Source organism: Chaetodon trifascialis, chromosome 1, assembly GCF_039877785.1.
Source record: "Chaetodon trifascialis isolate fChaTrf1 chromosome 1, fChaTrf1.hap1, whole genome shotgun sequence".
Classification (NCBI taxonomy): Eukaryota; Metazoa; Chordata; class Actinopteri; order Chaetodontiformes; family Chaetodontidae; genus Chaetodon; species Chaetodon trifascialis.
In genome coordinates this window covers 21,933,476-21,947,750 of record NC_092056.1, presented here as the reverse complement: position 1 = coordinate 21,947,750, position 14,275 = coordinate 21,933,476, and the positions used below count along the sequence as shown (strand labels likewise).

At 40.9% G+C, this 14,275-nt stretch overlaps 1 protein-coding gene across 1 annotated transcript in view; it reads left to right on the top strand.

Moving 5' to 3' along the window:
- The window catches only part of igdcc4 (immunoglobulin superfamily, DCC subclass, member 4), a 52,530-nt gene that overhangs the window by 22,297 nt on the left and 15,958 nt on the right, over nucleotides 1-14,275 (top strand). Inside the window, exons 3-4 of the mRNA XM_070964632.1 lie at nucleotides 7,824-7,965; nucleotides 10,348-10,481. Of these exons, the coding sequence (XP_070820733.1) occupies nucleotides 7,824-7,965; nucleotides 10,348-10,481 (276 nt within the window). The remainder of the gene's footprint in view (nucleotides 1-7,823; nucleotides 7,966-10,347; nucleotides 10,482-14,275) is intronic.

The window sequence follows — 14,275 nt, the reverse complement described above, 5'->3', positions numbered from 1 at the left end:
ATCCCTGCAGAGCTCTAGCGTGTTCATTGTTTGACTTCAAATTGTGGTGTTTGTTTGGATAAGTGAAATGTGCCAAAATGAATGCTATCAAAGCTTGCATGCTACAAATGTTGGGCCTCAGGTTCGCCTGAAGCTTAAAATTCTGTATAGATTTAATATGAGTGGTTTGTTCTGTCTTTCTGGACCCCTGATAGGCTGGCAAGTTGCATCCCACGTTTCATCCAATGCATGCTGGGATACACTCCAGTCCCCAAGTGTAGAAGGTTCATGGGTAGATGGATAGACATATTTCTTATTAGTAGAGCTGCTGTGGAATCAGAAATAATGCAATGTATGGAGTACAGCTGAAACTATTAGTACATTAATCAATTAGCTGATCAACTGAAAAGGATCCAAAAAGATTGTGATTAATTTACTGGTTCCAGCTTCTCCGATGTGGATATTTGTTGGTTTTTGTTGTCTTATGTGATCATAAATATCTTAAGGTTTTTCCAGAGAAATGTAGACCAATTAACCTTTGTCATTATGAGTCTGCTTAGCTGAATATAACAAAATTAAATTAAAAAAATAACATAGAACGAGCTTGTGTCTGGGGAGTTGGACATTTCGACCCTGTCTCTTCACGTTAATATTCGCAAAGCTTCTGTAATAGTAAATTGCATGTCTTCGGGTTTTTAAACTCTTGGTCGGGTGAAAAAAGACACTCATGGATTTCACCTTGGGTTATGGTGAAGGACATGTTTCACCATTTTTTCACATTGTATTGAAAGTTTAGAAGTTCAGTTTGTGCGTTCGTCAAATTTGTGAAATTGCAGGAAGAGGATTTTTGCAGCATCATTGATGTAATGGAAAGAGTACTGATTTGATTAATTCCTCTTTTTAAAGCATTCAGTTAAGTATTCAGGCCCACACACACAAACGCATGCTGAGCAATGTTATTTGTCAGATTTGTCAAGGGAATTTCCTTGCATGGATGGAGATGAACTTGCGGTCTCAGATTGGAGACTTATCCTCTGGTGGAACGCTAACAAGTGTCCTGGGAACAGGTGCACTCTTAAACAACAGTCTGCCAAAAGGCACAGAGGAAAGGAGGAAGAGTGGGTGGAAAAGAAAGAAATGAACAGGAAGATGCGTGCGTAAGGGATGAGAGGACAGGCTGTAGCTATTTAATCGCCCCTCCAAGGAGGCCTCTTTCTCTCACACTCGTAAGTGGTAGTCTTTATTTAGTCATTAGCTTTGTGTAAAATGAGACAGTATCCTTTGTGGATGCCCCCGCTTTTGTCAGCTGTCACATGCTTATTTATGAGGATCTCTTGTTTGAGGGACAATAAGGAGTAAAGGGGAGGGGGGGTATTGGATGAATGGTGGGAAGGCGGAAAAGACTCAAGAGATTTTGTGGTGATGGTGAAAGGAAAGGCTAGACCCTCAGTTTGCGTGTGTGCCAATGCGTATATACTGTATGTGTGTGTGTGCGGTTTTTGAATTAAATCGGCGACGAGTGGCTATGAGATGGAAGCGACCGGCGCACAGGAGGTCGTAGCCGAGCTTGCCTCGGCATTGAGCGGACATTCCCATTTCCGAGTGTGTCTTCAGCAGCAGGAAGAAGACGGAAGAAAGAACGTAGCAGAGATCACATCTGTGAAAACACATTACGAAACCCACCTGCTCCACTTTCCCTGTCGCAGTATGTGATGCATGTGGCCTTGTCTGAAAGCATGTGAATGTGTCAGAGAGGGAGAGAGACAGTGAAAGAGACCTGCTCCCTATTTAACCGCAGATGAAACATGTAAATAGGTCTACGGTATTTCATTGTCAAACTCACTCTTCTCTTGGCAAAATGCCAGAGGCGGCACACATTAGTGTGCACATTATACTTCCCAAACACATCCATGGGTAAATGATGATGCTGGAAAAAAAGCAGCTTTTAATTTTAATTAGAGCAATTAACCTTTCTCGTTATGAGACTGCTGAGGTGAATGTCAATATTTCCTAATTCCCACCAGCTTTAGCTCATGTCATAACCATGAAATGAGTGCTCTCTCCTCCATACAAACAGGCTGCTTATAGTTTTACTTTTTGGCCTTCATTTACAAAGGCCACTGTAGAACAATGCATTTTCTTTTCATATCAAACTTTAGAGATGGATACTTGTGGATAATGCATTTTCTGGTGCACGTTTTTTTTTTTTTTTTTACTTTACAGTAGTTGTTTTCATCTCAGTGGAGGCTACCCCTGCCTCTTTATTTTCAACTGAGAGTCACAATGTTTTAATGCATTCTTATCTTGAGGCAGCCTAAAATGAATGCATGCAAACAAATGTACAACTCTGCACCGCATGCCTATGAAAAGATGAAAGGAGGGTGAGGAAAATCATTTTCACGATGAGAAATGGCAGTTGAAGTACATCTAACGTTCTAAGAAAATTTCCATGCTGAAATGTTTTACTTTAAAAAAAGTGTCAGGCAGGTCTTTCCTACAACTGGATGAATTGAGCATGTTTCTAAAGTTGTTTAAAGTAGCAGTGGAGTGTAAATTGGAAACAAATATATTCATGTTGCACACATTTTACAATCACTATTATGAATATCTCTAGAAGCTGTGGCCATGCTTGATGGGTTTTCATACTGTTTGTAGTCTGAAAGCTGGGTAGCAAAGAGGTCATGGGTGGAATTATCTGCTTGCACAAGGGGAGGGGAAAAACGCTGCAATCTGATAGCTGTGGGGCCACAGAGTGGGGCATCGATAGAGGGACAGACAAAGAGAGAGAAAGAGTCGGGGTAAAGTCAGAGGCAGGAGAGAGAGAGAGAGAGAGTCTTTTTATGCTGCCCATCGAGAGGTTACACACATTACACAGAACAACACCCAAAGGAGCAGTCTGAAAATGTTTTTTTAAAACATAGAAAGAGCGTGTTACTAGAAAGCAATCGCACATTTTCACCCTGTGGCTTGGTGTGTCACCATGTGCTGGGATTGTTACTCAGAAAAGTTGCCAAGTGTATCATCACAAACCTGAGCAGAAAAATTTCTGAGTGTGTATTCGGCACGATGCCGGATGGATGCGCTGTAGAATTTCATTGCAGGAGACACTCATGGAATCCTGGGAAAAGACTAACATGATTATGCTGTGACAGAGCGGAGGCGGAAACTCAGCCAGTCGCCATTCTTCCATCACAGCATGGGCAAAGTGTCATCTACGAGCACTAACCCCCCGCCCTGCTTTGCATTAACGGCTGCTAATGTGCACTCTCACTAATCAGCTGTTGTTCACCACTGACATATAGACCTCCCCCCTGTCCCGCCCCGCCCCGTGCACATAGATGCACACAGTGAGCCAGTCCAAGCAGTCCACGTACAGGCATCCACACACACACGAGTACAAATAGCAGCACTCACACACACACTCACAGTGAGTCTGGCACCCTGTCAGGCACTCTCTGGCTGTGTTACAGGTGGTGTGTTTACATGAGGGCATCATGCTGCGTAATGGCTGGAAGCGGCAAGGGTTAATCATCAACTCCTCCTGCAAAGCTTGCTATGCAACAGTCATGGAGAGTTTTTCTGAGATGAATCACATGCTTTCTGCTACTATGGCCAAGCTATGGTGTCAGCCTCTGTGTACTCATTGAGAAACTTTGTTCCTTCAGCGCAGTAGGAAAACACAGATGGCCAGTTTGTTGCCATGACTAACAGTTGGTGTGTTAGGCGTTAGGGTAATCTCCGATAGTCTGTGAGCTTACAGTAGTTTGGAGGAAATCTCTAAAGTCCCAAAAATTTGGATATGAGTTTGGAAATCTTGAGGCTGCCATGTGATTGGCTGCAAGTTTGGAAACACCCATCTCAGAAAATGGCTCCTCTTGTTAGTTTTAAGCTTCAGGCCTCTGCTCAGTCCTCTCTTCCATATTTTTGTTTGTCTAAAGTCAGATGATATCCTGCTGTGTCTCCACTCTTGGACAGCTTTTTAGCCATGCTAGCAGCAGCTGTATGGATAGCCAGATTGGTTTGTTAGCCAGCCACATGGCTCCACTACTCTGGTCCTGACAGAAATATCTTGACAACTATTGCATGGATTGCCATGAAATGTTGTACAGACATTCCTGGTCCCCAGAGGATGAAAGCTACTGACTTTGGTGATTCCCTGACTTAACCTCCAAAGCACTATTTGCACAGGACTGGTTTTACCAGGGGACACACATCTGTGTTTCATGCAGCAACTATTGGACGCATTGCCATGACATTTGGTACATACATTCATATCCAACTCTGGATGAATTGATATATCCCTTAATTTGAAATTTTGTCCAGTGTTTTGGTTTTTTCACCTAAAAAACTATTTAATTCCCTCAACTAGGGCTGGGCGATAAAACGATAACGATATGTCTCGTGGTAGACACGTAATCAATATCAATAAAAAATGCGTTCGATAAAACATTCAATAATTTTTTTTCTTCATCAGAAGAAAGCAGAAGTTGTGAAGCAAGATTGGTTGCATGAACAAAGGCACTCGCTCTCAGGTTACCAAGCAACGTAGGGAGTGATCAGTGGGAGCGACACGTTAACACGCCAATCATGAAACAGTATCAAGTTCGGTTGCGCCATCTTGTTGTCTCGTGTTTGATTCTTCGCGAGGAGTGAGATGAGAAATAGAAAGTGAGCACTGCAGTGAGCGAAGAAATTGTCGATAAAACAGGGCAAGTCAGCTCGCCAGTATGGAGTTTTTTGGACTTTATAAGTCGGACCTTAGTCAGACCAATGTGGTCTGTAACTTATGCAAGACTGTCGTCCCCACCAAGACCGGTAATACCACAAACTTATTTAACCACCTTAGCCGCGCTCACTCTTTGGAGCGCAGCCGTATTTGCCAACGTCCAACAACATCTGCAACCACAGCACCACCGCACAAGCAGATGACCACCATGCAGAGGTATCTGCTTCAGTGCCTGATGACAAATCATCTAAAAGGCACAAAGACATAACGGAGGCAGTGGCATATCATATAGCTAAAGACATGCTTCCACTGAGCACTGTGGAGAGGCCAGGTTATAAAATTACACGTGCTTTTTATTTTTTTTTTAACACACTTGCAATAAAAATATAATTGAATAGTTCATGTATGTTTAGAGTAAGAAGAGTGACTAAGGTTATTCATATGTCTAGGCTGGTTTTATAGTTCAATCAATCTTACTGTACTGTCTATTATGTTTGTTTGTTTGTTTGTTTGTTTGTTTGTTTGTTTGTTTGTTTGTATGTATGTATGTATGTATGTTACAGATGTCCAGTCTACCTCAGTTTCTGCTATGTTTACAAAACACTGCACATATTTGAAGGTGAATCAGCTTGTGAACTTCCTGCACTAAACCTGCAGAAAAAAAAGTTCTCAGGTTTCTCTCTGTTTACATTTTTACACTTTAATTTACATTTATTATTTGAGTGTTTTCCATTGGTTGTGTTGACATTTCCTTTCCTTTCTGCCTTGATAGCTGAGGGGATTCTGATCAGAGGAGGGTTAAATTTAAAATAAAAATGTTTAAATTTAATGTATTTTTCTCCTTGGCCTTTATTTTGAAATAGGTCATAAAAAATATCAATAATTATCGATATCGACCGATATAAAACACTTATATCATGATACAGTTTTCAGCCATATCTCCCAGCCCTACCCTCAACTTCTGCTGTACTTTTTGTTCAGTGTGAATTAGCAAATGTCAGCATGCCAAAATCGGATGGTGGACATGGTAAACATAATACCTGCTAAACGTCTGCAATGTTAGCATTGTCAGTGGGAGCCTCATAGGATACTGATGTTAGCATTTAGTACATAACGCCAGTTTCACATACATAAACTTTGTAGACTCTTAGCTTTGCTTACTTTAAGTTTCATCAGACTGTGTGATTGTTTCATCACTGAAGTTGAGCAAATCAAGATTAGAGTTACAGTTGTTGGTGTTGGTGTGTGACATGTAGCTTGTTGAACGGTATTATTTTGCTGTGTGCTTGGCTTGGTCCAAACTGGAGTAACACAAAATAAAGCATCCAGAATCACTGGCAGTAGAAGCACTTTCAGAGTCAGATGGATTCATTGCAGCACAGCTTGTCAAGGTCTGACAATGAAAATCGGCCATAAATTACTTCACCAGATGAGTGAACTTGAAAACAGCTGTCTCTCAAATACTCAGTTATTTGTCTTAAGGATCAAGCCTGAGCACAAACTGACTTGCTGGTACAAAAAAAAGCCAAAGGTAAAGTTTAAAATGTGATGAGTAGCACCATGCTGATGCAAAATTTAACTGCAGTTGTGATTGCATGTTACCTCCTAGTAAAAGGAGGTAACAGCAAAAATAAAACACTTAATCACTCGTTTAGTAAAAAGTATTTTTTTTTTTTTATCTCTTCTACCAACAGCTCTCTGAAATGTGTGAATCAACTTTGTCCTCCTTGCAAGTTTGATTTATGGATGCAACACTGCCACATGATCTTTACATGTTTTCATGCTGTGCAGATCTGGTCTGAATCAGTTCTGCAATTAGCTCCATGTGGAGAAAGTGTTTTAAGGAAGAGGATACAGAAACCAGAAAGAATGACTGATTACCGGCTGTTTTTGTGTTAAGATGCATGTATTTATTAAGATGCCTCACTTTGTTTTGTCACATGAAACCGACAGTGATTTACAATTTCTTATGTGGCTATTGCTGGCTTTCTGTCATTACTACATGTATCTTGTATTTTTTTGCACAGTTGGGGTTTTGAGTCTCCTTCTTTTCTGTTATCTTACTGCTTTCTTTCTGCCTTTGGCTGCCTTCTCTGTCTTCTTTCTCTGCTCTCTCCTTTGATCCACCCTCCACTCTCTGCTCCTCAGTGAGAGCTACAGGCGAAGTGGCTGGGACAGCCAACCACTTTTGTTCTGTTCTCCAACAGCCTGTTAGAGTCAGAGGTTAGAGGCCCTCAGACAGTGCTCATTCCTGCCCCCTGGTGCTCAGTGTTATGCACAGTAGGAAGGTGTGTGTGTGTGTGTGTGTGTGTGTGTGTGTGTGTGTGTGTGTGTGTGTGTGTGTGTGTGTGTGTGTGTGTGTGTGTGCACGCACTTGTGCATGTGTGCGCGAATGTGTTGAGGCTGTGAAACCTGGAGCCCTGCCAAGACTAGACCTGGAGAGAGAAATAATCTAGCCAAGCCTGATTAAATCCCCAAATTTCTCCTAATCAGGACATTCAAGGGTATTTAAATGGTCTGAACAAGTCTTTAATTAAATTACAACATTTAAAACAGTACCTTTAAATTCCCTAAAATGGCCTGAATGCCATAATTAGAAGTCTGAAATAGAGACTGCATTAGTGTACAGATTCTGCACTCACTTTAGATGACTTTTAGGATTAAACCAAGCGAAATAAAAGAAATTGTGATAAAGTGGATATTTTAAACAAAAATTGCGAAAGGGGTCAGGGGTAGGGTCAGTTTTATTTTATAGGTTTGTGTTAAGGCTTGATCCCACAATTGGTGAATAGAGCTCTTCCCCTGGTGAGCACATTGGCTTTGCAGTATATTGTAGTTGGTATGTGTTATAATAGTGTCCATGTGGAAAGGGAGCCGTAGACCAGTTGTGGCCAGGGACTTCAAGATAATTGTACAGTCAGTCACATCACGTGTGACCTACATCAAACAAACTAGGTCATTTTCATCATTCCAGAGGTAGACAACATGCCACACAGGTTTCAGATCATTGAAATAGGTACTCAATTCAAGCATTGTTTTATATGTAGGCTATTATTTCTGTCTGTCCATGAGGAAATCAGTTTCTGCTTTGATAAATACCCACCTCGGTACTCCCCAGGTCTGTCTAAGTTCTATCAGGAGCCATCACCCCAAACAGTGCCTGCTGGGGGAGCTGCCCGGTTCGAGTGCCAGATTGAGGGAGTACCCACACCTGTTATTTCCTGGGAAAAGGACAAAGTGGTTGTCCCGGAGGAGACAAGGTGACCTTTTATGTGCTGTTGTCATTTTCTGTCTTTCTTCTCATTTTCTTGCAGTGTTCAATGAATGAAAGATGTGATTTCTCAGGTTTCTTTCTGGATTACCCAATTATTTCAGTTCACATTCAATGTTCCTTTCTTACCTGAAACTTGTCTTTCCATCTCTATTAATATCCTCATACTGTCCATTACATAATGACATCAAGTCCTTAAAATGGATGATGCTGTCATGTGGAACATGACTTTTTAGATTAACTATTTCCTATAAAAGTAAACAAAACCAGATTTAAGTGAAACACACACATATGTACAAGTGTGCATTTTACACAAGTCAATGAATATAATGTGTGACTACAGTTCTATATAACTCAGGCTGGCTGTGGCCCTCCATTTGGATTTCGAAACTGAAGCTGTATTCATGATGTTTCAAAGTGCTAAGAGTAAGACTGACATGTTAGTTAAATGGGTTAAATTAAAAGTCATGGTTTCAAAAGATTCAGTCCCAGAACAGTTAAAAACTGGTCAATAACAATAACAGGGTGGCTGTGGGTCAAAATCATTTTGTGTAGTTTCATATGCTATGCAAACGGAGTATGCTGCATAAATGCTTTTTTATGGGGATAAGTTGCTCTGGATTTTCAAGGTGATTTTCAAAGTGAAAAGTGTTCTTGTATAATTTCCTTTCATTGCTTAGCACTACATTGATGTTGTACAGTGCAAGCATGAAGCTGTCACTCACTCAGTAATAGTAGTTTTCATAAACTTTATGCTTCCATAATGTAGAAAATTATTTCAGAATGACTGAAGTTCGATGTTTAAATGTTCCTAAATATATGAAAAATGCAAGCTTCCTTTGAGTCCTTCGAGTTGTAAATGATCCAGATCAGCTCTTCTTCTCATACAATCATTTTAGTTTAATTACAGCCTCACCATTACCTCATTATTCCTACGTACATTCCTCTGGAGCATTCAATTACAAGCTTCAGCAAAGGGGTCGGTCATTGTTAAGCACTCTGCTTTGACCTTGCAATACATTGTAAACCTTACTAATAATAGTAACAATCAAGAAAACATGCACTCACACTGTGAGTGTGTTTCCTCTTTTTTGAATTGTCATGTGATGTACTTGTATAGGAGTGGTGTAGATGACAAGTCTAGATGCAGAACTACAGTATATTCAGAGGACACATTCAGAGGAGCATTGAAGAATCACAGTTTAAAACAAACTTCATTGTGAACCTTCTGTGCTCATTTTCAGAAAGCTGCCACATCCCCGCCATGTCTCTGTGTCTGTCAGCTGTCCCTCACAAATAGTCTCATTAACTGAGCCACATAACGATATTGACATTTCTCTGTCGCTCTTCTGGCCCCGGCGCCTTGGAATTTGTTTTCAGACTTATTGCACAGAGCTAAGTGCTAATGGCTGCTGTAGCCCTGCATGACCCATAAACAGCTCACTGCTTATAAGGTCTTATGGGTGGGATGTGGTTCTGCCACCTCAGGCGCTGTTAATGGCCTCTCACAAAGATGGGCTAAGGGATGGCTGATACATCACTTGCTTTTTCTCTCTCTGTTCTCTCCGGCTCTAATGTGTCTTTTGCTCCTTATTGGCCCCTCTGCCATCTCCTGCTCTTTCCGTTTGCTGTTACTTCTCTTCCGTCTTTATTTCAGTTCCCTGTTTTCTCTTCACTCATGGCTCCATGTCTTCCTCTCATTATATTTCTTTTTTGTACTTTGTTTCTTCCTCATCCACTGCCTTGTTATCCTCCCTGCCTCCCTTTTTTTCTAAGTTCTCTCCACTGCCTTCCCATCTCGTCCTCCTAACAGACTACTGCTCACATTTTGGTGGGATTAATAGTCTATGATAAAGGCGATAAGAGGTTGTGGGATGGCATTACATCGCCAGGTCCTAGGGGGCCTGGTTGCAGGCCAGCAGCAATATGTCTGCAACCTGACCTCCGTGAGGGATAGACAAGTAGACCAGAATTAAAATAGAAATGGTAAATATCAACAGTACAAACAGACAAACAAAGCACATACACAAATTGAATCATGTTCATATATGCAGCTTTTTGGGGTATTCTGCTTTGTTGTGAAACCCCAGAAAACAACTTCCATCTTGATATCCTTCTCTTTAAGCCACTTTTTGAGGTGCATGACTCGTAAATGCCTCTTTGTAGTGGCTGTACACAATAGCCTCTCCCCTGAATAAAGAAGGATGGAGCCCTGTGAGGACTCAGCAGGATCCCTGCAGAGTTTATCAGCTGGATGTTTCATGCTACAGGGCACTAAGCCATTTATCATTTGTGTTTCTGTCTCGCCCGTTCGCCTTCTTACGCTCTCTCCCTCTGCCACCTCGCCTCTGTTTTGCCCTGTGTGCAACAGGTTCATTTCCCTTCCTAATGGGGTGCTCCAGATTCTTGAGGTGACCAAGGAGGATGAGGGTGCCTACCGCTGTGTTGCATCGAACTCTGCCAGAAAAGACATCAGTCATGAAGCCAGACTCACTGTCATCACAGGTAAGGTCTGCTGGAGTGCTGCGTGGTGTTAAAATAGGCAGCCAGGCCCTGCTGAGAGCTGCCAAACCAATCTCCAAATCTCTGGAGAGATCCCCTCCAGATATGTTTTTAAGACATATGAAATACTCGCTTTCACTGATAATTCATTTATGATGTGGTTTTTCCACAAGAAGTGAGATTACCTTGTTAAAACTTTGTACAAATAACATCTACTCCTTCTCCCTTATTTCAAAATGCAGAATATGAAAACACTGATACTGATTTTTCATTTGAAAGCTTAATTACTAGACACTGAAAAGCCCATTGTCAGTGCATGTGCACTGGAGGTTTCAGCTTCAGGAGATGAATGTGTAAACCAGTGTCAAACTCTGCACACACACTGTTTTCTGCAGTCAAACTCAAGTATCCGAGGGGAGCAACAATGAGCAAAACAGATTTTTTGAGTGGAGGGGAACGTTTAGTGAAGCCTCATAATTGAATGAATTACAGTAGGATGCAGTCGATCTGCTGTCATTGATGGTACATTTGTGAAAGTTGAATTTCCTCGGACTGTGGTCAATTCAGCTGCAGGAATAGCTGATGCTGCACACATAGATGTCGTCAGTGAAAGGGGAATATCCAGTGCTGCATCTAGACCAATCTTGTTCCCTTATACTGTAATATAGAAGATTGAGGAAGGGGATAGAATAGGTTCAGTGTGATCAAAAAAAATACATTAATATGACCCCATAGCGCTACTTGAGCACCTTGGTCATCGCTGTCATTGTGTATCATGATGTGGCTCATAGGGACCTTGGAGTGCTGTTTAACATTTTTCAGCTCAATTCATAGAGAACAGCCAGGAAAAGGTTCAGCGGTTTAGAGCTGAATTGCTTGCTTGAATTGAAACCTGACACTGAGGTCACTGGGGGGCCACCCCGCTAATTGCTCCCTTAATTAAAACCAAGCACAGTCAAACCAGCATTCAGTTATGTAATTGCAACACATTTTCTGAAGGTCTTAGATTTTTCTTATGTTTGATTAATGTTTTCAAGAGCCTATTTAATATGCCTATTAAAAATTCAGTGACCATTGCCATTTGCCTGTTATGCAGCAGAATTTCTATGCTTTCCCTCTGCATTTCACATTAAAAGCATTTCTCTCACGCATTCTATACACTTACACTGTACATTTACCTCGGCTGTCCTTCAGATTTCCTTTGCTGCCACACATGCATGTATCAAGAAACGTTCATTCTGTGAGTGTTGACTTACAGCAGTCTCTTTTATATGGTTGCTGGCACTGAGCTCACACTTTTAATTTAGCGTCCTTTAAGTGTCCGGCACTTTCTGTTTGTTTCTCTCTTTCATCCACATTTGGTGCAACTGTTTCAATGCAATGACTAAACATGAGCATGACAAATATGTAATTCAGCCCTTTATTTAAGTACAAGACGCTGTGTAAAACGCAAAGAAAAACAGAATGCAGTCATTGGAGAAATTAACCATGTTTATCAAAAATGATTTTACAAAGTGTTCCTGAGCCCATGTAGTAATGTCTTTTATACAATCATGTGTTCACAAAGTGGTGAACCTCGCTTGTGAATGACTGCCCCTTTCATACCGAATCATGATACTATCACCTGTTAACGATGAACCTGATTACCTGTGAAATGTCTTTTGTTGCTCCTGTCCCAATGCTGGCGTCAGAATAAGCATGTATTTGCGCAAATCAACGAAATAGTAGAACACTGAACATAGTGTCTTTGTACTGTTTATAATTGAGTATATGTCAGAAAGGATTAGCAAATGATCATATTCTGTTTTTATTCTGTTTTACACAGCGTCCCAACTTTTTTGGCATCAGAGTTGTAATTAATTGCTGTGGGAAAATGCTGACTGATGTATTTATGTAGGAATTACATTATTGTCTGCCGGTAATGTTCATCTTACACTGCATCACTGATCATGTTGTTCAAACAGCAGGGTATTGTGTCAGAAGGCTGACTCTTCATAGCTTATGTTTTCTGTAATTTACCTTAACTTAGTCTGCTTAAAGTTATTACACATGTTGACACCACAGACAAGAAAAAAACAAATTCTCTAAATATAAAGTACATCAATTCAGAATAATGTGGCAACAAACAGGATAAGTGTACAATATGGTGTAATTATCGTTCAATTAGTGAAATTTAGAATTAAGTGAAAGAAGTAATGCCTTTTACAAAATAAATTCATATCTTTGCAGAATTGTATGTACTTTATTTGACTGTTCTGATATCAGCATATGCCCTTCTCACTTTGATCAAAATCACAGGGTGACTGTAACCTACCAGGACTTGCATTAGTGGATTATGTGGTGCAGTGACTCAGTGAATAGTATTGTGAGGTGTGATTTCACCATTAGGCAGCCAACATTAAAGCCCTGTCGTATTATCAGCCTGCGTGGCTAGCTAGAGATCAGTCAACTGTAATTGGCTGCTCTGTGGAAACCATTGTGTCCTTTTTTGAGTCCCAGGCTTTGTGTCCTCTGAGAGAAAGACAAAAAGAAAGAGAGAGCGAGTACCACACAGATGAGGCCAAAGCAAGTGTGTCACATACAGCATTTGTACCATTTTCAGTCCTCAGTTTATTTTTTAGTCATTACCGTTATGTTGAAATTTGATTATTTGAATCATTTGTATGTTCTCATGCTTCTATTGTAATTTGAGCATTTTGGAAATGAGTTGTAGAAATATATTCAGAATATTTTCCCACCTGTAATGACAAAGAGAACAGATATCAGATCTAATGCCATCACTTCACTTTTTGCACTTCAGAGTTCTATGAATCTAGAACACCTCAGCATCCATGTTCAAGCTTTGACAGCTTGATGTTGAGCTGATTAAGTCTGTGTGCTCAACTTGAGTGGATGTCGACAATATGAAACAGCTGCTTTCAAGCTCCAGTTTCTAGTTTCTTCTGTCTTTTTCTGTATTTTACATTCTCACTGCACCCACACCCATCAAACCTACTCCTGTGAAGGCGCACCCTGCAGTGCAGTCCTCGCAAAGGCAGACTGACCCACTTAAAGCCTTATGCATAACCAAGGATTGCTGTATGTAATCTCAATGATTAATTTATACTGTTTACTGAATGCCAGACCTCTCTCTGGCGTTCACTAGCATTGTGTGCTGCAGAAACTGCCTGGGCTGAGCGAAACTGCAGGGAAATCAGGCCCTTTCACACTAGGAGCACCTTGAAGACTGATAGACACTCAAGATGTCCCCTCAAACCCATGTACAATATGCTTCGAATAGCAGCCTTAGTCCTTCAGTTCAACAATTGAGACTATTCTATGGTCTGCCATTTCTCGAACACATTTTTGAAATTTCTCTTGTTCCTGTGCCCTGAAGCCCCTTAAACTAACAGCGTCTTTTGTCAGTTATTTCTTTGTACATCCTCTGAGTACTCCTCTGTGTGTAAATAATAAGTCCTCTACAGGCTTCCACCCTGTTTCCTGGCAAATTATGTCACATCACACATCTCTAATTACGATTTCAACTTGATTACGATTTTTGAGGATTTTTAGCAACTAAAATGAAAGCGCAAAAGGGGATGCATCTCCTTTATCCATTGTCCATATAGAAAATAGTAAACATATTCTTTGACTACATCACGTTGGCCATCAGTAGCCGGCACAAAATGTGCATGCTGCCACACACTGGGCGACTAATGCCGTTGTCTTGTTATGGGGTTTCACTTCAAGTGTGCAGAAAGGGTGTGAAGAGGGAAAATTCTGACAACTTGTCCTCAAATAGCTGAAAGCCATCATCA